At 41.9% G+C, this 26310-nt stretch overlaps 1 protein-coding gene across 2 annotated transcripts in view; it reads right to left on the bottom strand.

Moving 5' to 3' along the window:
• Positions 1-3677: 3677 nt before the first annotated feature.
• The window catches only part of ARFGEF1 (ARF guanine nucleotide exchange factor 1), a 106494-nt gene continuing 83861 nt past the window's right edge, over positions 3678-26310 (bottom strand). For both annotated transcript variants that reach the window (XM_053930394.2, XM_053930395.2), the window contains exons 28-39: positions 26100-26260; positions 25008-25138; positions 20326-20455; positions 19102-19237; positions 18881-19019; positions 17367-17439; positions 16127-16259; positions 11089-11228; positions 9493-9661; positions 8119-8257; positions 5644-5761; positions 3678-5115 (exon numbers count right to left, since the gene is read on the bottom strand). In XM_053930394.2, the coding sequence (XP_053786369.1) occupies positions 4951-5115; positions 5644-5761; positions 8119-8257; positions 9493-9661; positions 11089-11228; positions 16127-16259; positions 17367-17439; positions 18881-19019; positions 19102-19237; positions 20326-20455; positions 25008-25138; positions 26100-26260 (1634 nt within the window). In that variant the 3' untranslated portion in view covers positions 3678-4950. The remainder of the gene's footprint in view (positions 5116-5643; positions 5762-8118; positions 8258-9492; positions 9662-11088; positions 11229-16126; positions 16260-17366; positions 17440-18880; positions 19020-19101; positions 19238-20325; positions 20456-25007; positions 25139-26099; positions 26261-26310) is intronic.

The raw sequence follows: 26310 nt of genomic DNA, 5'->3' as shown, positions 1-26310 counted from the left end.
CCATGAGGGGTTTACCATACTGTCAATCCCCTTCCGGTTCCTCCTTGTGCCTAGACACTGACTGTAACGGCTCGGTCTTCTGGTCTTTATGCAGAAGGCCAAATGCCATCATTGCTTTTCTCCTCCAAAGCCCTTTTGTATTTGATCATTGGGGAGCTAACTGGAGAATATTAGCTAAGCCTGACACAACCAACAGTCCCGGCTCAGCCTCAAAAACTATATGCTAATATGTGGTGGGAGGGGCCTGGAACCAGGGCACCTATTATCAGTATTGTTTCTCCCAACCACACTAGCCTGTGGCATTATAACTCTTGGAAAATGGGCTTGCCTTTTATTACTAGGAAGCGTTTGTTTATAAAAATTGGTTGTAACCCTAAAGTTGCTCTGGGATGTTCCTATCAGATTGACCCTCCAGAACAAGATTGGATCACGGTTTGCACCTCTCACCCCTACTTGTTTTTAGCAACCCCAGGGTCGGCCCAGGTCTTTGATAATGAATCAATAAAGATTTATTCTCTGCATGTCCCTGCAGGTTCCATATATGCCAGCTGCCTTACCCATTTTAATATTACTCAGTTAAATCTCACTAGGGTTTATATAGTCAGAAGACAAACTCAAGTATGGGTGCCAGTTGACGTAACCAGGGAGTGGGAGGATCCCAATGGCATAGTAGCGCTTAACAAAGTGCTTGCATCTATACGAGTCCGACGGTTTGTCGGCACCCTAATTGCATTTATTGTCTCTGCTATAGTTATCGCAGCTACTGCTGCCACGGCAACTGCTGCCCTCGTGGACTCAGTTCAAACTGCTCAGACTGTGGATGTTCTCTTAACCAATACTACTTTAGCAATGATTCAACAGGCCCAGATTGATCAAGAGATCTTGACTCGCCTTTCCGCGGTTGAATCAGCACTCAACGGGATCGGGGAACACGAGCACGCACTAGTGACCCGCCAACAGCTGACCTGTGACCCTGGGTTCGCCAAGCTATGCGTCACTTCCCTCCCGTGGAATTCCAGCCAATATTCCTGGAGCGATATTCAACATCGCCTAAGAGGGGCTTTTTCTACCAATTTAAAAGGACAAATTGATAAATTACAGCTAGAATTGCATCAGCAGCTGCAGGACATTCAGTGCTTGATTAAGCAGGAGGTTTTCCAAACCCTCCGTGACAATCTCAGCTGGCTAAACTAAAATAATTGGTTTGATGGACTTAATCTGAGAAGGTGGGTCTTTGGAGCCACTGGTTGCTTACTGATTATAGTAATGCTCTGTTTACTCCGCTGCATTTGCAAGTTATTTTCCCAGGGTCGTGTGAGAGACCAGCAAGTAGCAAGCTTTGTGGGGTCTATAGCGGTCCTAACTAAAAACAAGGGGGGAGATGTGGGGAACTGTTCCAAGCGTGGGAAATGTGGCTCAGTCCCCAGTTGGAAAAGCCAGTGGGGAGTTGAAGCAGGGTGCAGCCAAGAGGAGGGCCCCAAGAAGGGATTTGTAATGGGGTCCAGAGCTCAAGGTGTCCAGAAAATATTAGAAAAATGTATGTAGGATGTCCTCACCCCCACAAGCCTGAGCCAGGGGGGATGGAACACATGGAACAGGGCCATTCAGAGCTGTTTTGGATAGCAACAGCTTTGCAGCTAACCCCTGGCACGGTCATTTAACACATCTATCACCTTTAACTGGTTTCATAGATATGTTAAATAGCTGTGGCCCTGCTTTGAGCCAGGGGGATGGGAGTGACTTCCACCCAAGATGGGACTGGGAAGCAACACCCCCGGGTTACAGGGCCTGCGTGAGAGCTTGGAGATGATTGGCTCCATGCCATGGGGCCACACCTGCCCAGACTTACTATGGCAGCCCAGTAAAGCTGGAAGAATACTGGGATGCTGGCAGGTGTAACTGACTGTAGGAGGAGTCGGAAATGGGGCTGCAAAGGAAGATGAGCGCTGGGATTTAAACCTAGGCCCGGCAGCTATAGAGGAGGACCACAAGGCTTTGGGGGAGAAAGGAGAGGATCATGCAGCTTTTCTGAAGTAAAGAGAGAGGACCAAGCGATTCTGAAGTAAAAGAGGAGAGAACCACGAGGTTCTGAGGGGAAAGGAAGAGGGCCATGTGGTTCTGAAGTAAAAGAGGAGAAGACCACGCGGTTCTGAGGAGAAAGGGAGAGGACCATGTGGGTTTGGGGTGCTTTTTTTTTTGCCACGCGGCTTAGGGAGCAGGAGAGACTTTGCCGGGAAGAAAAGGGGAGAAAGGACTCTTGTTGGTGGGCCATGAGAAGGTGCCACATGGCTTTGGATTAACTGGAGATCGCAGCAGCCACACAGCTGATGGTGCCGGGAGCCTGAACCATGGACTTATTCTTCTTTTCCTGAGACACGGTACCCCGGACTGGGCACAGGGAGAGGGAAGGACTGTGCATCTGTGGGTATTCTAAAGGACTTTAGTATCTTATTGAAGACATTAAGTCATTACCCTAAGTTTGAGTAACTTTTAAATAAACATTCCTTTCCTTTTCACCAGTCGCTGGCATTGAGACGTCTTTCCTCTGGCGGCGGGCATTTCGAACGTAGGAGGTGGGCGTGGCGGGGGGGAACCTCCAGAGACAGAAAGGGGGAATCCTTTCTGTAATAATTTATGACCCCCCCCCCCTTGCTCTGTAACAGAGTGAGGTTGGCAGGCAGGACCCACGCCCATGGATAGGTTCTCCAGTGGGAAATCAGGCCTGCATTGTACCTAGACTGCTATGAGACTTGCTCTTGCTAAAACTCCCCCACCCTGAGGCAGCAAATGTTTACTGAGTATCTTCATCTTCCTAAAGTCTGTGCTAAACCTCCCAAGTATGGAGTGTGAGCAGCTTCCCTCTTGAGCTGTAACATCCTTCTCTTTGAAGTAATTAGCAGTGTTCTGTCCTTTGTCCTCCTTTAAAGGTAATCACCTGTGGTGAACCTGTGCATGGTAAATGAGGATCACCCTCGATGTTAAGGTGCCCAGGAAAACAATAAAAGCCTGTCCAGGCGGGGGTCAGGGGCCCTCTCTCGAACTTGGAGAGCGGCCATGTAGCCCCTTTTCTCCACAGGATTTCTGTAGTCCGTGTGTATGTGTATATTGCAACCACAACAGCAGATCCTGCTGGCCGGGATCTGGGTCAGACTCCCAGCTGTAGTACCAGCTGGGCTGAAACAGCTCCATCTTGGGGCAGTAAATATAGTCAACTTATAGAAATGCACAGTTCAAAACTCCTCATCATCTAAGAGAGATGTGAGAGCAAAGACTGAACACTTGTTTTTGAACACAGCCTTGAAAATAAATTATTTTGGCATGCTGATCTTCCTTGTTAAAGCCATTGTACCACACAACTGGAACTGACTTCTAGGACTCACAGCACCCCACTGCCAACTGCCCCGAAGGAAGCATTACTGCTTTTTCTCACTATTCAAATAGTGTAGCATTATTCTGGGTTATCAATAAATACACAAGATACTAAATTATAACTATGGTTGAGAAAGCAGAGTATAGGGGAGAATCTAATGTCAGACACTAGAAAGAAAATTTTAGAACTAAAGAATACTGAATTTTTAGTTCTGGCAGAATGTATCCTTCCCCTAGTTGTCTTTTAATAAAAAAATAAAATCAATAAAACATGGGGCCATGGATTACACAGGTTTTGATTGCACTGATGAAATAATCCAAAAACTTTATTGATCTATAACCTGATTAGAATATGCCAGATGAGAATCAATATTGTACAGAAAGTTGTACAGAATTTTTTACATAGAAAACTTTACATCTGTACCATATACATTTTATCCATCTGAAAAAATTTTCTACATCCACTGTTAACACGGAATGCTTGACAATCTTGTCATTTTTTAACCATCAGAGCACAATTCACAGTATGAATACATTTCCAGTAAATCTAACCTCCTCAAACCATGCCAGAGTTGTTACTTTAATATACTCAACATTAAATTCTGTACATAAGAGTAAAATCTACATCAAGCCCCGCCACCCAAAAGAAAAGAAATTGACAGCGACCCAGATTCGTTTTTCAGTGATTCAAGTTTCGGGCCGTGAAGGGTCACTCTATTTAATGGCTTGTCTGTAAAAGCCCTAAGAGAAGTATGTCACAGGTAGTTGTGTCAGCAGGGACACTTCCTACTGCTGCTGCTGTTGGTCATGACAGGTGGCAGCCAGACAGTGTCTGGGCGTGTTGACCCTTTGCAAGTACCAACCCCCTCCCAAAGGGCAAAACCAAAATCCCCACAAAATAAAAAAAGATAAAATGTTCAACCCAGAATTCTTAGTGCATCTGACAAATGATAGGTATTTAGCAAATGAATAAGAAAATAAAGAAATAAAACAGTGCAAGAAGAACTATATAATGTTTTAAGATTTTTATATTACAGACCTGCATCTCTGTACATTTTTCACAGAAGGACGATTACCAGTATCTCAGATAGCCTGAGTGTGCAAAAATTTCAGAGTAAGAATACCATAGTCGCTAAATATCTTTTACCATGAACAATAATTTCTCCTCCCCCCACTCCCCAATTATAAACATTTTATCCTTCAAAATACAGCTCTCCTGAGTTGTACTTCTTGCAGAAGTTCAAATCTTTACATCTATAGTTCTTTGGGTAAGTTTCACTTCCATACCTGCCAAAAATATGCAGGGTTCTCCCTGCCACTGAGGACAGGGAAGGACGTGAGCATAAGCTGACACTGGACACGGGTGTTCTGCTCAACATGAGCCCGACATGGCAAACGGGGTCCATCACTGAATGGGACTGGAGAGTTGCAAGGCTGACTTCTAGTTCTAAGCATCTTTACCAGTAACCCGTAGACACTGTAATTCAGAGAAACCATTTTTCAGGTAGAAAACCTCAGCTCCAGGGTCCTTTTAAAGAGCAGAGGGATGTAAACGCCAAGAGAAAAAAAATTAAGTTGCCATCATTGCTTGTGTATTCCGAGTTCCTGTTCAGATGGTTGTGATATCTGGAAAACTACTCCAATTCGCAGAAAAAATCTTCTAAGGACAGCACGAAGTTCAGGAATCAAGTCAAATTGCATAATTTCACATAAGAGAGGGTAGTAGAATGATGCATGAGCTTTGAACTGGGAGGGAAAGCGAATTTCTCCATTAGTAGTGCTTGCGTGCCAAACCCCAGAACCTACAACTCTGTTCAGTGTTGAATCTCTGCGGGGGGAGCAGCGGCCACTGCGGACAGGGAAGCATCCTCGCAAAGCAACCACACACTGACTGTGCGACTGAAAGACCAGAGGCTTCCGACAGACTCGCTTCATACACACACTGCTCACCTGGCTATCTGCAAGAACACCTTCCGCTACATTTCCGTGACAAACTTTCAGGATTTATTGCTGTTTCTTCCAGACAATAAACAAAAGTAGGAGGCCCAGGAGGAACCACAGTTGAGTTTTATGAGCTACATATGGGTTACTGACACTATCTTTTATTTGTTAAATAAAATTCTAATTTTCAGGAGAAATTCTACCTAACATTGCAATGTAAACTATTCAATCTCCAGGCCAAGATTATACATTCCACATTCATAGTCTGGAATTAATATACTTTGACTCTATTAAGCTAGAAATGCTGGGCTGGATATGATGGCTCATACTTACCCTGTTATCGCTTATCTTTAGAACTTTAGTTAGGAACAAAAGCAGTAAGTTGGTCCAGGCCTCCCGATGACTCTCTGACGTTAGAGTAAGGAAGTAGCTCAGCGCTTCACTGCACACACTGCAACAGAAAAGGTTCACTCTCACAAGTGCTTGCACACCTGCTGTACAGACGTTCACTTAGGAAGCACCACTAAGACATGAAAGATGAGGCCCTGGCCGGGTAGCTCAGTTAGTTCAAAGAGCAGCAATTTTCAACCTTTTTCATCTCGTGGCACACAAACTAATTACTAAAATTCTGCCACAAGGCAAAAAATGTATCTTTTGCCAATCTGACAAAAATAATAGGTATAAATTTGACTCATTCACACCAAATGGCTATTGTTGAGTAGGCTGTTGTCATTTTCTTATTTGACCATCTAAGGGAAAAGAGCTCAGTGCAACTAAGTAGTTAGGTGTTGCATGTTTTAAAATTCTTGTGGAATACCAGCATGCGTGGCACGCCAGTTAAAAATTGCTGGGTCAAGAGTGTTATCCCGAAACACCAAGGTTGTGGGTTTGATGCCTGGTCAGGGTACATACAAAATTCAACCAATGAGTGAGTAAGTAGAACAACAAATCGATGTTTCTCTCTAATATCAATTTAAAAAACTTTTTAAAGATGACATGTAGGGTAATGAATATTAACTGTGAGGAACCTGTGTATACATATATACACACACAAACAATACACACATAAAAGTCCAGCCATTGTTAATATAACGAGAACAGTTTGCACAAGATTGCTATAACCTGGCAGCCAGAGAGTGGACTGGATGTTCATGTGTGAACAATGACAACCTCACTGTACTAGTCAGTGGGGGCAGTAGATGCCGTTGAGTGCGCATGTACTGTGTAGCTGTTGCATTCAAAATGACTTGAGTAAGTAGAGCAATGAATCTGCATTGAATTTTGCATTAAGCTGGAATATTCCTCTGCAGACACTATTAGGATAAGTCAGAAGGCTGCAGCTATGGATAACTGGTCATTGGCAGCTTCATCATGACAATGTATCCGCTCATACCTCACAGCTCGTGCAGTTTTTTTGGTGCAACATCAAATCACCCAGGTGACTCGGCCCCCTACGGCCCAGATTTGGCACCCTCTGGCTTTTCCCAAAACTAAAATCACCTTTGAAAAGGAAGTGATTTCAGACGGTTGATGACATTCAGGAAAACACGATGGGGCAGCTGATGGTGATTGGGAGAACTGTGTGAGGTCCCAAGGTTCCCACTTTGAAGGGGACTGAGGCATCATTGTCCTATGTACAGTGTTTCTTGTATCTTCTTCAACAAATGTCTCTATATTTCATATTACATGGCTTGATATCTTCTGGAAAGACCATAAATATATACACACACAAATTTTTTTTGAATCCTCACTCAAGGATATATTTATTGATTTTAGAAAGAGAGGAAAGGAGACAGACGGACAGACATGATGTGAGAGAGACTTTGACTGGTTGCCTCCTGTATGCGCCCCGACTGAGGATCGCGCCCCGACTGCGGATCATGCTCGCAACCTTTGGTACACAGGATGACACTCCAACCAACTGAGCCACCTGGCCAGGGCGGAACTGTTCATATTAAAGAACATCAGCGTAAATATTTACGTTTTCAAATTAAGAAGAAATCCAATATTAAAAGAAGGCACCACAACTTATCAGGAAACCCACGTTTCCCGGTTTTCTAAGTTTCAGTGAATTCAAAATGAATGTGCAGGAGCACATTTGCAAGCTTGTGTTAAGAGACCTGGGCTGACACCTGGGTTGGCTCTTTCCTTCACTAGCTGTGTGAATCTTCTGGGGCCTTAAAAGTCTCATCAATAAAATGGGGAAACGGAGACAAGGAAATCTCTTAAAGTTCAAAAATGTATTTAGCTGGTCGCTGAGACCTTCTGTCCCTCCCAAACACACAAAACACAATTCAGATAACAGCAGTCTGTGTGAACGGAACGTTTCATCCTTAGTGTGAGTGTAACTGTTAGAGTACAAAATAGTAAGTTGTCACTAAGTAAAAACAGAATGCAAAAGAAGTAACATCCAAAAAGAAAACTCCAAATATATTTTCAAACTAAAAACAGGCAGGTAGGTTTTCACTTTCACAAATGACTGGTTTATAAAAACTGAACTCTATGACACAAAAAAACTCTAAAAGCTATAATATAAAGTTTTAAAAATTTTAAGAGAGAAAATGTTCTCTTTTGTCCTATCTGTAACAGCAACAGACATGACTTAGTAATCTGTCACCGACTGCAGAAGTGCATTCATCTCTAAGACTGTAATCAATTCCTTAGGCCCCTGGCGATCTGCTCTGTCCTGCAGCTCCTAACCATGGGGTGGCTGTGGACTCTGCCCCTGTGCAAACCTCGGTGGCCCCTTCCTGCTCCGTACCAAGCAGCCACACAGGTGAAAGGCAGAAACTCAGCCAAGAGTCTTACTTTAAAAGCCTCTGCTGGACCTCCTCCCAGGCACTGACCCGGCTCTCGTCCATGTACATCCGGAAGAGAATGCGCAGCCCACAGGCCAGGCTGCTCGTCTCCTGTTTCAGAAGGTTGGGTTTGGATTTGCCTTTAAAGCCTGCAAAAAGGGGAAGTTTCCAGGATGAATTTGGGAAGGCATGTTACGTGAAGGTACAACAGCCTGTTCGGCAGCACATTTGGTTCCGGTCAGCCATCACACATGCTCCTTTCACAGCAGCGCTGCCCTGAGCCACACCGCGAAGGTGTGCCCGAGGCTCTGCAGGGGAGACCAAGTTGGGCTGAAGGCCCAATCTGAATGTAATTTCCATGTTTAGAAGTCCCTCCCCTTTCAAGCCGGGGATATGAGATACAAAACAACTTCTGGCCTGGGAAAGTGGAACTCTTCACACGAAACTGTACTTGAAAGCCCTGTGCAGCCCATAGCTCGGCTCCCCGATGAACAGAGCAGACCACGCAGCAGTGAGGCTGAGTTCAAGGCCAGCAGTATGAAGGGCCAAGTGAGTGTGCTAGCAGTCCCGGTGGGACTGTAGTAAGAACTTGGGTTGAAGGGGGAAAAAGTCAGTCCAGACTCCTCCTTCCTGAAGTCAGGTTGCAAAGGAAAGAGGATGAACAGAGCCATGGGCTGAACTGGGAGGCAGACATTCTAGATTACATGAAAAACACAGGTGGAGAGCAACCCAGCACCCATCTGACATTTCGACACTCAGGGAACGTCCATTCCCGGATTTCTTTTCCTGCCAGATTCTACTGCCTCCATTCCCAAATGGGCTCTGTTTGCAGCAAACAGGCACTGAGTAACTATTCTTCAAATAAAAAATTAACAATGTCAATAAGTTATAAAACTTTTTTTAAATTTAAAATTTCTAACATGTTCTAAAACAAATACACCTCCCCACTTCAAACCATTCGCTCTCATTCTGAGATGCGGCCATGCCCAGGGGAACTGGGAGACGTCATTTGAACACAGGCCAGATTCTGTGTTCGGGGCCGCCATGCCCACTGTTTGTCAGAAAAGGGCAGAGCTCAGTGTGCTGCCAGTATCAACAGGAAGGCCTGGCTGGGAAACAAGATGAAAAGGCATTGGTCAATTCAATCAAGTAACAGGTTGATTGAACAAGGGGAAAACAAATATACCTAGGCAGTTATTCTGCTTATTGAAGACTCAAGAGAACTTGTTTGGTAGACTGCCTTCCTATTTTAACTGTTACAGTGAAAGTTCAAACAGTGACAGGCACAGAGCTGAGGACACAATCAGAGAACTCTGATGGCTGTAACTATCTCCTGGACAGGCATTAACGGTGAACACAGCAATGCGAGGCCTGCGCAGCTCACCTGCTTTCCAGAGAGCAGTCCTCTGTTCATTGTTGGAATTAAATGCTTTTGCGAACCGATGTGACTCTAGTAAGCAGTCCAGTAGCTTAAAGAGTTGTTGTGATGTTAAAAAGCGGTACATTCCTTGGTCTTGAGTATCAACTCGCACATCAAAGTCCACGGCATCTCTCTTTGGGAAAAAACCACCACAGCGCATGGACGCACACAAGTGTACGTAAACACACACAGACACACAGTCACAGATTTTAGCAAGTTCAGAACTCAGTGCTCCCCCAGGACCAGACTTATGAACAAGCCATGGTACCTAATCTGTTCTATCTCAATAGAAAATAGGGAAAGGTCCATCTTTGGTACCTAATTTCCAGAATCTTCATTCCATGCACCCTAGTTGCAAAGCACTACCTCCTCTCTTTCTAGTGCCCTCCTCATAATTCCTGACCCCAAGAGCCCGTCTCTGTCCCTCACATCTCTTCTTCACCAGGCTGGAGACCGTGTGGTTATAATTATTCCCTTGCGTAACCCCTCACCTCCTCTCTATAGTAAGTGTTTGGCAAAGCTGCCTACTGCACGTCTGCGCCCACACTCTAAAGGTGACTGGAGAAAAATGGACTGATTTCTCTTTACATTCAGTGGGCTCTGGGTACTGCCCAGCAAGCCTCCTGTGCTTCCCTCGTCCACTACCTCATATTTTCACGTATCTCCACAAGTAGCTGAACCTTTCTTCCCAACCTCACTTGGTGGATGACTTCCTATCTCAATGAGAAACCAGAAACTATCAGATCTCCAACCAACTCCCATGAACAGATGGACCAGCCTCACTGTATTTATAACCCACGTACTTTGTTCCCCTCCTGTTAAAATGCGTGAACTGTCTGTGCTTGTATGCAAGACAATCCCCCGCCCTGGGGACTTTGTGCTAGGTTCCATCTCCATCCACTCAAAAAGACTGCTCCAGCAACTGTCCCTCTCCTCGGCACTTGGCTCTCCTCTCCTGGAAAGCTCTTCTCAGGGAACATGCTGCAATATTGCTAATCTTAAAGACAAAATGAAGCACCCCCTTCTCTCGACCACCTCATCCTCCTCCAGCTATTACCCCATTTCTTTGTACCCCTTGGCAGCAAAACTCGTGACAGGGTTATCAATATTTGCTGTCTTCAATTCCTCTCTTCTCTTGTACCCAGTGTAATAATTAACATTACAATGAAACAAAATGTCAAAATCACTAAAGTCCACCAAATTGCTAGAGGGAAATTCTCAGACAGAATATTACTTGACCATTCAAGCACTGGACAGGATGGATCCTACCCTTCTTGTTAAAACATTTCCCTCATTCAACTTCCGGGACAACGGTATCTCTTGGTCTTCTCATGCCTCACTGGCTCATGGTCTCCAGGAGCTATAACCCTCGGAGGCCTCCAGGGCTCAGGACCCGACCCTCCTCTCAGTTCTGTCCACACTCGCTGCCTCGGTCATGTCATCCAGTCTCACAGTTTAAAATGAGGTCAGTGTGATAAAGACTCACCCCCACCCCCAAGTTAAACCTCAGCTCTGAATCCCAGACTCTTAGAGCTAACTTCCCTCCTCACACCTCCTTACCTGTGCGGCTGCTAAGTTTTCTGCATCTTCCTTCTTACTTGTGGCTGGGAAGAACACAATGTTGTCGATAGTCTGGATGAGTTCCAGCTGCACAACACATTTAATCAACAGGGCAGCAAACAATTTTTGTTCTGGATATTCTGTGAGGAAACCCACCCCAATGCACATGCAAACAACAATTATTTTGAATCCTTTGCAATTTCTCTGACATTATAATGCTAAGGAAACATTAGCATGTATTAAGGTACCCTGCACACACCACCCTGAGCAGGACACACTTACTGCTCTGGCACAGAAGCACTATTCAGTAAAAGTTTAATTTAATCAATATTTAGAAAAGTCATAGAAAATTAACTTTTTAAATAAACAAAGTATTCCAAATCACTCAGAACAGTGAATATGTTTAAGAAGTTTCCACTACACATTTTAAAATTGGATTTAGGTTATTCTTTAATAAAATGTAGTAAGTGGATTAAAAGCTGAGACTTAAACTTTTACTGTAAACTCGAGTTTGACCTTAAAATACAGGTAACATAAAAACCTATACCAAAAGAAAACAACAGGAACTAGACCCATAAGACAGGAAGTGAGAAAAAGTCAGGAATTCTGAAAAATGGGGCAATACTGTGGGTTAACCACAGCACATATTTTACTTGGATCCAAGTTAGGTGTTGTAGCTAAAATGACCTTATGTCTTCAAATAGATCCATTAGCAAATCAGTCTTTAAAAAGCTATGCTAAGTGCGTTACTACAGAAGTAACCAAATCATAAAACAGAAGTGTTTTCCATATAGCCCAGGTGAGTTGTACCAGAGCTAACACCCTTCTAGCGGGCCCAAACTTGCTCAGCAGGAGGACATTTCTAACATTCTGCCAGCCCGTAAGGACATACTCATAAAAAGAATTTTCCGCCCTGCCTGGAGTGGCTCGGTGGGGTGGGCGTCCTCTCACAAACCGAAAGGTCACTGGCTTGATTTCTGGTCAGTGTACAAGCCTGGGTTGCGGGTTCCCGTGTACAAGAGGCAACTAATTGATGATTCTCTCTCACACATTGTGTTTCTTTTTCTCCCTCTCTTTCTCCCTCCCTTCCCTTCTAAAAATACATACATACAATCTTTAAAAAATTGTTTTCCATTTCACTGACCATCTCAAGTTAAGCAAATGTAGAAGGTCAAGGTTAGGAAAGATTACTCAGCTACTGAGAGCTGCAAGAGCTCGGCAGTGCTGAACTGTGGCTCCAGCAGCGGCCCAGCCCCACGGCCACACCTCAATGCTGAGTCTCAGCAATGGCTTTCCGGGGAGCTTTCCGGGAGGAGGATGACTGCTATTCTGTCTCAGGGCAATGGCTCTGGCACTGGAAGACTTATAATCCTTCACTTTCTTTCTACTTTTCTTTACAAATTCTCTTTTCTGAACTGGAATTTGTGTAAGTTAAATTCATGTTTTTGGTATCTTGGTTAGTAACAAAAAACTTGCTTAAACTTATTCGTATTTACATCATCAATAAAGGCTCTTTTCCATGAAGTTTTCAGTGTATTTAACACTTAGTTTTTAGTAATAGATCTCAAGTCAGAAAACAAACCCACAAGTCCCATGGCTGTCTCTTCCTCTTACATATCTTCTTCCTATTCCTGCAATACAGTCATGGCTTTAACTGTACCCATCATTCATTCACCTCCCCCATTCCAGGCACAGAAACAATCTCAGTGGTTGGAGCAAAAGACTTGGGGCAGCACAGCTGGGACCCCTGCAGGGACCCAAGAGCAGGCTGCTGTCTAAAGAGATGTGCTCTCCTTGGCTCCCACAGCAGCTGCTCACGGGTGTTAAGTGCTACCAGCAGGGTGAAGTGAGAGCAGGGCCGATGAGGCTCCACTCTGATGGAATGAGGAGAGCTGGGACTCTCGCTTCCGGTGGCCTTTCCTAACTGGAAGATGCAGATTCTACCTTTAGTCTCACTAGAACCACCAGCACCATGGATGGGGACAATATCTATTTGGACAAATTTTACTTATGACAAGGGCTGACCTGCCAGGGTTGTAATGGACTCATTTCATGAGTCACCAAAGAATAGGGAGCGAAGCTAAGCAAAGATGAATTATGTGGGGCAGCAGGTTCTGACCCAGACGAGAGTCGACACTAGAGGGGCAGTGGTGCTTTCTGCAAGTGCAGGGTGAGACAGCCACGCTCTGGGCAGAGCAAAGCGCTCAGTCTGTGTTGTGATTCTGTTCTCTGGGTAGGAGACAGTCAGACAGCAGACGGCCTCCTCATCAAACAGGAACCTCAACCCCGCACTGAGTACATGGGCTCACGGGAACATGGTGGCCATTTGCTCTTCCTCCAGCTCCAACTTTTCTGAGTCAACAGTTTCATGGTGAATTTTTCCCGAGGAACTTGAAGGGGAGTGAGAGCAGGATGTCTGGTGGAGGACAAGAAGCCTGAGCCTCAGCTCGGGGTGGCAGTGGTGCAGCACCCTTGCTGTGTTGAAGGTATAGGCTCAGATCAGCCAAGGGAAACCTTGCTAATGTGTGAAGACCGAATCCTTCCTTTACAAAGCTAAGTAAACTTAAGGTCAGGCGTGGGGCTGAGAGAGAGGAAAGCCACTAGCTAGTCTGTCCTCGCGGCATTTTCCAGCGCAGACTAAAGCTGTCATAAATTCCTGCATGAGCCATGCTGTTCTCCGGAGAACAGGAATAAAAAACGAAAACGGGCCACTCACCACCATCTATCTCCCTTCTAAGAAGTTAGCAAGACACAGTGACTGAAGCTAGAAGCTCCTTTCAAGTAGGATAGCAAATCTGTCTTCTCTCAAGAACAAACGAAAGCACCTAGGATTAATTAAAAATTCCCTGAAAAAAAAAATTAACTCAAAATGGATCAGTGACCTAAATATAAAAGCTAAAAGTATAAAACTCTTAGAAGAAAACAATGGGGAAAATCTTCATGCCTGTTAATGGATTCTTAGATATGACACTAAACACATGAGCAACAAAAGGAGAAAAAGATAAACTGGACTTCATTAAAATTAATAACTTTTGTGTAACAGAGGACATTATCAAAGAAATGGAAAGAGACTATCTACAGAATGGGAGAAAATGAAAACCCTGTATCCAATATGAGTGCAGTATGCAGAGCACCCACATAACAACTCAATAACAAAAAGACAAACAGCCCAACTAAAAATGAGCAAGGGACAGGAATAGATATTTCTCCAAAGAAGCTATACAAATGGCCAATAAGCACATGAAAAGATATTCAACATCATTCATCATTAGGGAAATGCAAATCAAATCCACAATGAGATACCACTTCACACCCACCACAATAGCTGTCACACACAAAAAAGTATAACGCTGGTGAAGATGTGGAAAAGTTTGGATTGCTGGTGGGAATGTAAAATGGTGCAGCCACTATGGAACACATTTCAGTAGTTCCTCAAAAAATGAAATACAGAATCACCACAGGAGCCAGCAATTCCAGCCCTAGGGAAATACCCCAAAGAATCAGAAACAGGTGCTAAATAACACCTGTAAACAGACAGTCATAGCAGCAGCCTTATTCATGATAAACAAAAGGTAGAATAAACTCAAATGTCCATCAACAGATGAATGGATAAATAAATAAAATGTGGCATATTCATACAAATGACAATTACTTTATCATACAAAGGAGTTTTACTGATCCATTTTACAATGTGATAGACTTTGAATCGTTATGCTAAATAAAAGCCAGACATAAAAAAATCACATGCTATATGATTCCATTATATCAAATGTGCAGAACAGAAAATCTGAACACAGAAATCAGATTGGTGTTCACTAAGGGCTGGGGAGCTGGAGCACATGGAGGAACAGCCTAGTGGTTATGGGGCTTTCTTTTGGGGTAATGAAGAGGTTTTGGGCCCTGGCAAGTGTGGCTCAGTTGGTTGGAGCATCATGCCGTAAACCAAAGGGTTGCAGGTCTGATCCTTGGTCAGGGCGCATGCCTAGGTTTTGCGTTTTGTCCCTGGTCAGAGGTGGCTGATAGATGTTTCTTTCTGACATCGATGTTTCTCTCCCTCCTTCCCTCTCTCTCTTTCCCTTCCCCTCTTTCTAGAATCGAAGGGCATGTCTTCCAATGAGGCTAAAAAAATGATCTGGAACCAAATAAATGTGGCAATTGTACAACACTGTGAATTTTACTAAATGCCACTGAATTGTTCACTTTAAAACAGTTACTTATGTGAATTTCACCCCAATTTAAGAAAGCAATTAAAGCCCTTGCTGGTGTGGCTCAGTGGATTGAGTGCTGGACTGCAAACCAAAGGGTTGCTGGTTCAATTCCCAGTCAGGGCACATGCCTGGGTTTCAGGCCAGGTCCCCAGTAGGGGGGGCACTTGAGAGGCAACTACACACAGATGTTTCTTTCCCTCCCTTCCTGCCTCTCTTCCCCTCTCTCTAGAAATAAATAAATAAAATCTTAAAAATAAAAAGCAATTAAAGCTGTCCTGTTTTCCTCTAGGGAGGAGGCAGTCTTTCCTCAGTGTTATAATTTTCCTTCAGTTAACAAAACTGAACCAATTTAGTAAAAAAATAGAAGGGGCTCCCCTTCTTTGTGGAAAGAACTGAGAAGGCAAGGATAGCAGCAAAGGTGACATGGGTGTGGGACAGCAGGGTGGAAAGCAGGCTTGCTCCTCAGAGACTGGGAGCTCCTACTTGGAAAGTACTGGTCCCTCACAGACAGGTGGAAGAGGGCCCATTGGGCTCCACTTTTGCAGAAAAAATATGCGGTTGTCATGAAGAAGCGGGTGGAGAGGGAAGACTCAAGCTCAACACAAACAGTAGCTGAAAGTGGGAAAAGCTGGCATTACAGGTGTTAGCAGAGCTCCTGCCCACCTCAGGCGAGCATCTATCTATCGGAAGAAGTTCAGGTTGAAACAAACACAGTAACAAAGTGGCCACATGATCAATTACAGTATATTTGTTAATAATAAGCAAAATTTCATCCCTTTCCTACATAAAATACATCACACAATTTATTTTTACTAAGCGAAATAACTCACTTGCTGAAGGTTTAATTTTGTTGGCTTCTTCATTCACAGTAGAGACAGAAGCCAATGTTGCTTGCTGTCTATTATCTGCAGATCTTGGTTGAATAGAATCATGGATATCTACAGATTTCTGTGATAATGTATCCTAATAAAATAAAAAAAATGCAATATATGAACAATGAATAAAGCTTAAGAATAAAAAGTTTCTATTATGTTGTGCTTTTTTGTATCCCTATGAAAAATGACATTTTACACAGTGTGATTACAGACACAATGAGAAAATTATTTAAAATTACTTATACATGGATGGAGCTAATAAATAGTCTTTAAGAAAAAAGCTTCCTTTCCAACCCCCAGTTTGGCCCTGAGACCACCCTAGGGCAAAAAATAAAAATGGCACATTTCACTGTGTGGGGAAAGTAGTCAACAGTACCCATGAAGTGTCTTGAACTCTAAAGAGAACCTACATATGGTGGAGACAGGGAGGGTCTCTGTGAGCTTTGTGTCGGCTGAGCTCAGAGAAGCTTTTTAGGGGTGACTTTAGGGAGGGATGATTTGTCACTCAAGGAACCAGCAGCTGTGGTCAGTGAGAAGGTGACCAACTAAGGAGTGTGGTGTCAGGAAGAGAAGCTGAACATTCAACTCTAACAGAGCTAAATCTAGAATTCTGCCCCCGAGTTACTAATTGTTCCCTTGAAAAAGCAATGCATCTCCCTGAACTGAGGTCTTCTGGTCTGACGATGGAGACGACACGTTCCACACGGTCGTTACCGTCTGAGGGTTACACAGTAAATGCAGAGCCGGCCCGGCGCCAGACAATGTATGGCAGCTGACATCGCTGCAGTTCTAGCTTTACTTTGTTACAGCGGTACAGTATGCTCAGCGAGAAGACAAAAATGTGGTTTCAGGAGGAGCTTAAGACTTCTGACATAACGGTCCTAGTGGGAAGCAACCTCAACTGCTTTGCTGAACACACATAGGACCTGCATTCCCAAAAAACAGTGCTAATCAAGATAATATTTGAACTTAAAATACTGCAGTTTATGCTTTTATTCCCTGTTCTATAAAAAATGGGGATACCATGTACCAAACTTGGTTCAAAAAATTGTTGGAAGGACTGAAGTGATGTGAGTATAAGCCAAAGAATGCCGGCAGCCTCTAGGAGCTGAGAGAAAGAATTTGGCCCATAGTAAAAATTATTTACCACAAATAATTAAATAATTTAAAACATGCCTTATTCGTCAGAACTTACCAGCTGTTTTTCACTCACGGGGGAGGAAGGTGGGGGAACAGTTTCTCCAGAAGTGGGACGCCAGGTCAAGAGCCTTTAAAAATAACAAAATCACACAAATCATTCACAGTGTGAAATGTGCCACATCTAACATGTCTTGTAACAGGCACAAAAAAGTCACACGATATACCAAAAACAACGTATTCCTTCTTTGACTACTGCTAAGACCAATTTACTTAAAAAAAAAAATCCAGTGAGAAGTTTAAAATATGTACTTCCAGAAAACAATTCACATTTAATATAATTAAAAGGGTACTATGCTCATTAATTTACACTAACTTGATCAGCTGCCTGGGATAGAAAGGTGATTAAGGTCTAAGTTCTTGCTTTGGAGAAGCAGAAGCTCCTCGGGAATGGAGCAGAGAGACAGTGACCACATCATTTCAGTTCAATGTGGAAAGACCTCTGCTAAAGCTATGTGAAAGATATGCTTATTAGATGATCTCTAAGGTCAAATATCTTGAGTGTGCACAACCAAAGAATTAAAACAAAAGCAGTTCTTAAAAAAAATTCATCCTGACTGGCTTTTGTAAAAACTTCATAGGGACAACAGCTAGGCAAAAATTCATACAATAGCAACCATAGATAAACTATGACAAAAATGGGTATTTGTTAGTTACATTGATCCAACAAAATGTGCACCAAAAAATAAGAACTGTCAAATAATTATAAATAGGCCAAGGGAATGACTGCCCTTTCAGTGTAGTCCTACCTAGAGACTCTTTGCTACGGGTGTGCTCCTTTGGTATGACTTCCTATCTGCTATGGATGAGGATATTTACAAAGGGATCACGCCAGTGCAAACAAACTTAATTCATATCAAGAAAAAGCTCATGGTGCTTAAAAATGTGGGCTGACAGTTTTCATACACAGTTTTATGCCAGTGCATTCACATATGTCTACTCGATAAGATGCTTTTGGTAAGATTTAAAGCATCTTATTAAGTAGATGTAAAAATCGTAGCTGTAAGGTGAAACTGTGCAGGTCAGAGAATACGCAGGGCCGAGCTGGGAAGTGAGTTCACGTGTGCCCTGCAAACAGCTCAGGTGCTGTCAGTCCCTTTGCCAGACTACAGTTTAGTTTCCCCGCTGATAAAAACTCCTGCACTACATTTCCAAACTTATCCCTTTAAAGAATGAAAATTAACTGTAAATGTAATAGGTGCAAATAAATTGTCCTTTTTTAAAAAGAAAATTTAAGACCACTGCTTGGCTTAATCTGGATAAATAAAACCTTATAAAAGTGGAATCACATCATTATGACCCCAGTTTTAGAGGGTCAGACTAAAGGTTTTGCTTTATAAGGAATTCAAATCATGTATTTGTTATAGTTTATAGGAGTTTGATGTGTAATAAATACAAATTCATGGAACAATGAAATATTTTTAAAAGGATTCTGTCATGAGCAATCACTCATTACTATTAAACCTTTTATGTCCATCATTCAATATATAAAGTCGTATAAAATCATCTTACGCATGTGGGATTGTGGTTTTGAAGATATCCAGTGTGCAGTTACAAGTTTTATCCCAGATTTCTAGGGTAAATTTTTCACCATTCAGGATAACAACATTCTCTAAGCAGTTTGTACCAGATCGTGCTAACTGCTCGTTGTCTAGAAAAGAAAAGAGCAGTTCATTTATATGTTACCAGGGTCACACTTAACACTTTGTGTCACTTATCTGGTACAGACGTACCTTGCTGCACACACCAGAATAGCTGGGCAAAAATATCATCCAAAAGTACATCACTGAGTACTTCTAAATACTGGGTGAATACATCACAGATGGCATAAAGTGCGTGGTTACAGGTGGTTGTCATCCATTCAGCTTTCTAGGGGAAAAATGCCATTAGGAAGGTCAGACCATTCATCAACTACTAGAATTAAAAAAGAAGTATATTTGCACAAGTAAAATGTCAGCCTGTCCCGTTCCTTTCAGACCCTTACTCCCCTCTAGAACAGGGTCCCCAACCCCCAGGGCCCAGGCCTGTTAGGAACTGAGTCCCCAGCAAAGGCCACCTGAGCTCCACCTCCTGTCTTAGGCCAAGCCCACCACAATAGTGGCGGGTGCGGGGGGAAAAGCTCACCGGAGCTCCTCCTCCCCCCCTCCCCTGCCCCCACATCTTTCAACTGGTCCACGGTGCCAAACAGGTAAGGGACTGCTGCTCTAGAACACTACCTTCATCTCACTTAATATGTAATCTACTGCTACCTGTTTTCTCCGTTATGCCATAACCACCTATTATAAAATAATTTAACCATTTTTGCGCTGCTTGCTTTGATTGTAAAGAACTATCACTGCATTATTTTGCTATTAGCATTATGACTTTTCAAACAATATGCACGAATAACAGCTGGCTTTGCTCCAGCATACGATCTAACATGAAAGAGAAATAAAGAGGAAGAAAAGGGTAAGAATTTATCCAAGTGGGATTAGCATACCTTTAAAATTAAACTGACTTTCATGAAGTAGTTATTTAAAAAACCAAAAAGCAAACAGGAACATACAAAATACATGTATAAGTAATTTATTTTTCTCAAATGCATAATGGAATAATCTGAACTGATAGTTTTCATATACAGTTTCGTGCTAGTGCATACATGTTACTTATCTCTATGTAGTCTTTATTCAATTCAGAATAAGAAGTCACTAGAAATACTAAAGACAATATTAAAATAAGGAAAAGAAACTGAAGTTCAACAAAAACATTGAAAACAACCAATTAATTAACTCAGTTTTATCCCTAGATAGATTCTTGTTTGTAAAGACAATGTATTATAATGCCTTAAGAAAAAATTTTACAGGAATTTTATTCTGTTCAATGTGCTTAATCTGAAATACCACAATGTATTATATTAGGGAAACTATTAAGAACCTCTTAACTTGACTATGTTAAGTGAAAATTAAGTGTCTTCTTACCTCTGTCTGCTGTTCTGGCAGTTTCATGTTGTCAAAGATTCTGAAAACGATTCTAAATAAGTCCTGCCACCAGTGTTTTTCGTAAGTGTGGCCATAAGTTTTCATTATTTCAAACATTACTGTTAAGCCCCTAAAGTGACAGAACATAAACAGGAAAACTATAAAACAAAAAAGCACTACACACCCGAATATCCCTCCTAAAATAATTGTTATAGTTCACAAAGCTATAGAAAACAAAGTTTAAAATCAGTTCTTTAAAAATATTTTAAATTAACACATGATATTGTGCTTTAAGAATTTTATATTAGTTATACAGCTTTCCTTAGAATGCATAATTTAGCAAAAAAACTTCAAAATCCTTAACCTTAAAATTTTTCTTTATTATACTTTTCCTCCACTCCCATCCCATCATCCAACATTTAAAAATAGTAAATGAAATTACAGATTGAGAAAGATCATCATATTAGTTAATATTAATTTTGTGGCACTGTGGCCAAGGGAGAAAATACATCAAAAACAGCCTAAGAATAAATAAAAATCAGATTTTAGAAAATCTTTTTCAAAGAGCTTTAAGAATTTTTAGCTGATACTATGATCCACAGAATATCCTCAAACAAAAAGAATTTGTAAACTAATCCACTAAGATGTTCATGTGGGCGGGGTCTGTGCCCTGCTTTATCCCAGGCTTGTCACCTAAGGGGCACGAGGTAACAGTTGTTCAATGAGTCAAGTGCTTAGTATCAGTCACTGTCTTTGGATAAGTGTTAAAACTAAAACTCAAAATTGCCTTCCTGATTCTTTATTTCTTGAAATTAAAAAAAACCTTCATGTAACCATTAAAAAGCTTGATGTTTCCTTAATATGTTAGTTTCTCCTAGCAAAATATAAGTATCCTTCAATTTAGAAGAGGTTTATGTTTCCAAAGGTCTGATGACAGGCTAGAACAAAATTTTCTTTGAAAGCCTCCATAAAGATGGGACACTGTCTGGCTCATTCGCTGCTATGCTACCCCCAGGCTGAGTACATCCCTGGTACATAACAGGCTCAAAATAAGTATTTGTTAAATGAATGTATAAGAATAACATATGGTAGTTCGGTCCTACAAGTTCACAACAGTTTTATTTCACACATAAGACACCTGATGTGCAATGAGCAGCAGTAAAAAACTAGTTCCACATCTCCCTCCACAATGGAAAAAGGCTCCTGCTTCCTCAACATCTCCTGAGCTTGAAATCAGTTTTCTCTCACTCCAAGTAACCAGATTCCAACCCCATGTCAGGGGAGAAGGGGATACGGGGAATTCTGCTTTTTCGAGGCTCCTAAAGCAAACACAGATCTACACAGGTTGCGTAGATTCTTTTCTACTCTAGTGTAGGAGAAAAGAATATTTGGGACTTTAGATTAATTCTTTAACTGTAAATCTACAGAATTTTGAGGGAATCAAATGAGAACGCATGTGTTACAAATCATAGTGCTACATTTTTAAAGGGAATCTAAATAACAGCTCTCACAGACACTGGGGTGAAGTAAGAAAATGAAAGGCATCACTGAAGAGTTTACTCATACTTTCCCTTACCTTTACTAATTAGAACTCATTATTTTCTCTTCTTAACAACCAGAACCCACCCATAATCTGAATATAGAGAGGGTGAGAAGCAAGGTAGCACGGTCCCAGACAGGCTCAGAGGCCAAGAAAGCAAGCAGGAAGATCCCTTGTCAAGATAAAACATTGCACACTATTCTTGTGATTACTAAGCTCCATGAAAAATTCCCAAGGTTTAAGTCCGAGTTTGACCCTACTTTGGATGACTTACTTATGCCATAAAATTTTTTGTTGGGAGAACAGAGAACCAATATGGCGGCGTAGGTAGACACACTGTGCCTCCTTGCACAACCAGAACTGACGGAAAATCTAATGGCAAGGAAGTCCGACACCAAGGAGATAAAAAAATAAACATTCATTCAGACCGGCAGGAGGGGCGGAGAGGACTGGCGTGGCTGTGGCGGGACCGAGACCAGTGGAGTGTAGGACGAAAGGGGCAGGCAGTCTGACCACTAGCAGACCCCGCGGCCCCACACTCCTCCACAGATAAAGCGGGAAGAACGATGGGGAGTGAAGCAGACCGCGCAACCCAGGGCTCCGGCGCAGGGGAAATAAAGCCTCAAACCTCTGAGTGAAAACACCCGTGGGGGTTGGGGCGGCAGTGGGAGAAACTCCCAGCCTCACAGGAGAGGTCGTTGGAGAGACCCACAGGGGCCTAGGGCGTGCACAAGCCCACCCACTTGGGAACCAGCACCAGAGGGGCCCAATTTGATTGTGGGTAACAGAGGGAGAGACTGAAATCTGGTGGAGAGGGGAGCGGGCACCATTGCCCCCCTCAGTCCCTCCCCCCCACACAGCATCACAGCGCAGCGACCAGCGTTACCCCGCCCCGGGGAACACCTAAGGCTCCGCCCCTTTAAGTAACAGAGCGCCAAGACAAAAAAAAAAAAAAAAAAAAAAAAGGCCCAAATGACAGAACACTTCAAAGCTCCAGAAATAATTCAACTAAGCAGCGAACAGAGCGCTGACCTATCAGATGCACAATTCAAAACACTGGTAATCAAGAAGCTCACAGAACTGGTTGAATTTGGTCGAAAACTAGATGAAAAAATGAAGGCTATGCTAAGAGAGACAAAGGAAAATGTACAGGGAACCAATAGTGAGGTGAAGGAAACTGGGACTCAAATCAACGGTGTGGACCAGAAGGAAGAAACAAACATCCGACCAGAAAAGAATGAAGAAACAAGAATTCAGAAAAAATGAGGAGAGGCTTAGGAACCTCTAGAACATCTTGAAATGTTCCAACATCCGAATTATAGGGGTGCCAGAAGGAGAAGAGGAAGAACAAAAAATTGAAAACTTATTTGAACAAATAATGAAGGAGAACTTCCCTAATCTGGCAAAGGAAATAGACTTCCGGGAAGTCCAGGAAGCTCAGAGAGTCCCAAAGAAGCTGGACCCAAGGAGGAACACACCAAGGCACATCATAATTACATTACCCAAGATTAAAAATAAGGAGAGAATCTTAGAAGCAGCAAGAGAAAAGGACACAGTTACCTACAAAGGGGTTCCCATAAGACTGTCAGCTGATTTCTCAAAAGAGACCTTACAGGCAAGAAGGGGCTGGAAAGAAGTATTCCAAGTCATGAAAGGCAAGGACCTACATCCAAGATTGCACTATCCAGCAAAGCTGTCATTTAGAATGGAAGGGAAGATAAAGTGCTTCTCAGATAAGGTCAAGTTAAAGGAGTTCATCATCACTAAACCCTTATTATATGAAATGTTAAAGGGACTTATCTAAGAAAAAGAAGATAAAAAATATGAACAGTAAAAATGACAGCAAACTCACAGTTATTAATGACCACACCTAAAACAAAAACAAGAGCAAACTAAGCAAACAACTAGAACAGGAACGGAACCACAGAAATGGAGCTCACATGGAGGGTTATCAACAGGGGAGCGGGAAGGGGAGAGTGGGGGGAAAGGTACAGAGAATAAGTAGCATAAATGATAGGTGGAAAATAGACAGGGGGAGGGTAAGAATAGTGTAGGAAATGTAGAAGCCAAAGAACTTAGAAGTATGACCCATGAACATGAACTATAGGGGGGGAATGTGGGAGGGAGGGGGTGGGCAGGATGGAGTGGAGTGAGGGGGGGGAATGGGACAACTGTAATAGCATAATCAATAAATATATTAAAATTTTTTTTGTTGTAACAAATAATACTATAAAAGTGAAAAGTTTCTTAGGAAATAAATCAAACTTAACCTTGGATGGGGGTGAGTGTGGTTCTAGCACAAGGGGAGGAAGGATTCATTCTTTCATTAACATTTCTATCATTGATTTGTTACAGGTCTGTTCCACCCTGATTTTAAAAAGTTCTCTAAACTATCCAAGTAACTAATGATTCTCCCTATAAAGAAGATGGGATAATTAAAAGAGGGATTTTAACATAAAACTAAACTTGTAATGCACTCAAACCTTTCACAGATACTGAAATACAAGTTGGCCATATCAATTTGGCATCAAAAATACAGAATGAGAAAAGTTATCCTATGTGATTGATATGAGCTGTAACACAAGAAGTTTATACTGAGTGCTTGTCTGGTTACATTATATCCACAGCAGTTTCTTTACAAGCTGATGATATATTCATATAGATCTTTTATTGAGAACATACTTTGGAAAGAGTTCAATTCTTTTTGAATAGACAAATAGTATTCAAAACTATGTTACTGACCAGTCTTTAGAGAAAAGGTTCTTTACTTAAAATCCATCAAGGATGCATATTTGGAAATTCTTCTACCATTCATCAGGAAATAAATTTTGCCACTAACTTCTACTACTGATTTGAAATAAATATATGAAAAGACAGAATCTGTAAAGTATTAAATTAACATAGAAATAAAACTGAAAGTAGGTTACAATCAAACTTTAAGGAAAAGTAATATATTTTCATTTTTTATCACTGCTCTATTTTAACATGTTTTAAAGTCTGCCTTTCTGATAATTGCTATATTTGACATAGCTCATGATTTATGGCCTTTCACAATGGAACTTCTGTTCACATAAAAAAACTTTAATTTGATTTAAGTTGAAATAAGCCTTACAAAATTTTAATTGCAAATACTGATTGTTACCTGGTTCTTACATCTAATTTGCACCTGTTGATGATGCAGGATAACTCAAAGAGGATGGGGAACCACCCTCTCACCCACACTCTGTCTTCGGGAGCCACATTCATATCGTCACTTGTGTATTCCTTGAAAGCCTTCAAGAAAGGTAGGGTTATTAAAGCAAACATAACACCTACATTAAGCATATTTCCAAAACTTTAAAAAATGTCAGTTACAAATCAAAGTGAACAATCTGATAAAACACAGTAATTTAGATATATAAAAAAGATATACTGCCTATAAGGAGCACCGGACTAGAACACAGAGTTGGTTTCAGCTTCAACTCTGTTACCAGCTTTCTGCATTATTAACCAGGTTAAATAAGGTTTTCATTTTTATCATTTGGTTATGGCACCATGCAACCACACTAACCACAATGGGGAGGGATGAAGGTCAAATGAGTTGATGCTTGTATATATAAAAAGTACTGAGCACATCGTGAGTCCATGTTAGTATGCAGTAAAAATCTTATTACCAGATCTATGATGTATCACTTCTCCTTATGGGAGTTGTAAAGACAGATTCAAATATGGGCATTAAAGTTGGCAGGCAGGTTGCCAATTCAAGCTTTGACTCCAGAGCTGAAGCCCACACTCATCCACTGACAGTCAACTTCAGCGCTGCAGAGCACCACAGGCGAGAAGCAGTACAGGGCCATGGCCAGCAATGCAGGCCTGAGTTCAAACCCTGGGTGGTCTCCTTTCCTAGTCCAACAATCACAGACACACTTTTTAACTTCTTTTTGCCTCAGGTTCCTTATCAGTATGGGGCTGTAACACTACCTTATCCCATAAAGTGGCAACGAAGGTTAAGCAAGTTAATACAGGTGAAACACTGAGAAAAATATCTGGTATCTTCAATAAACATTGGCTATCATTACTACCTATTATAACTCAGAATCAAGCTGAGATAATTTTGGGGTTTACTGAAAAATAAATGCTTCATATCCTCTTAATTTCCAAATCAACTCAGGTCTCAGTAAGTTTAATATTCAGTCAATATTAAACTGGGGGTAAATATTCAGTAAAATTATGTTTACTAAATGACACTATATACCTGAGGTCTGTCAGACACATATTTCGCACAATGGCGAATAAGTCGAATGGCTTCCATGCTTGTGTCTGGGAAAGCTGCATTGCATGCAAATTCAGACAAACACTTCACTGCATCTTGGAAAGAATCAATAGTCGCTGGAAAGTGTTTTTCAAACACAAGGGCTACAAAAAAAGGAAAAGGTATCAAAATAATTATAATTTTTCAATTACTC

Source organism: Desmodus rotundus, chromosome 8 (genome assembly GCF_022682495.2).
Source record: "Desmodus rotundus isolate HL8 chromosome 8, HLdesRot8A.1, whole genome shotgun sequence".
Classification (NCBI taxonomy): domain Eukaryota; kingdom Metazoa; phylum Chordata; class Mammalia; order Chiroptera; family Phyllostomidae; genus Desmodus; species Desmodus rotundus.
This window is presented reverse-complemented; position numbering and strand designations above follow the sequence as displayed.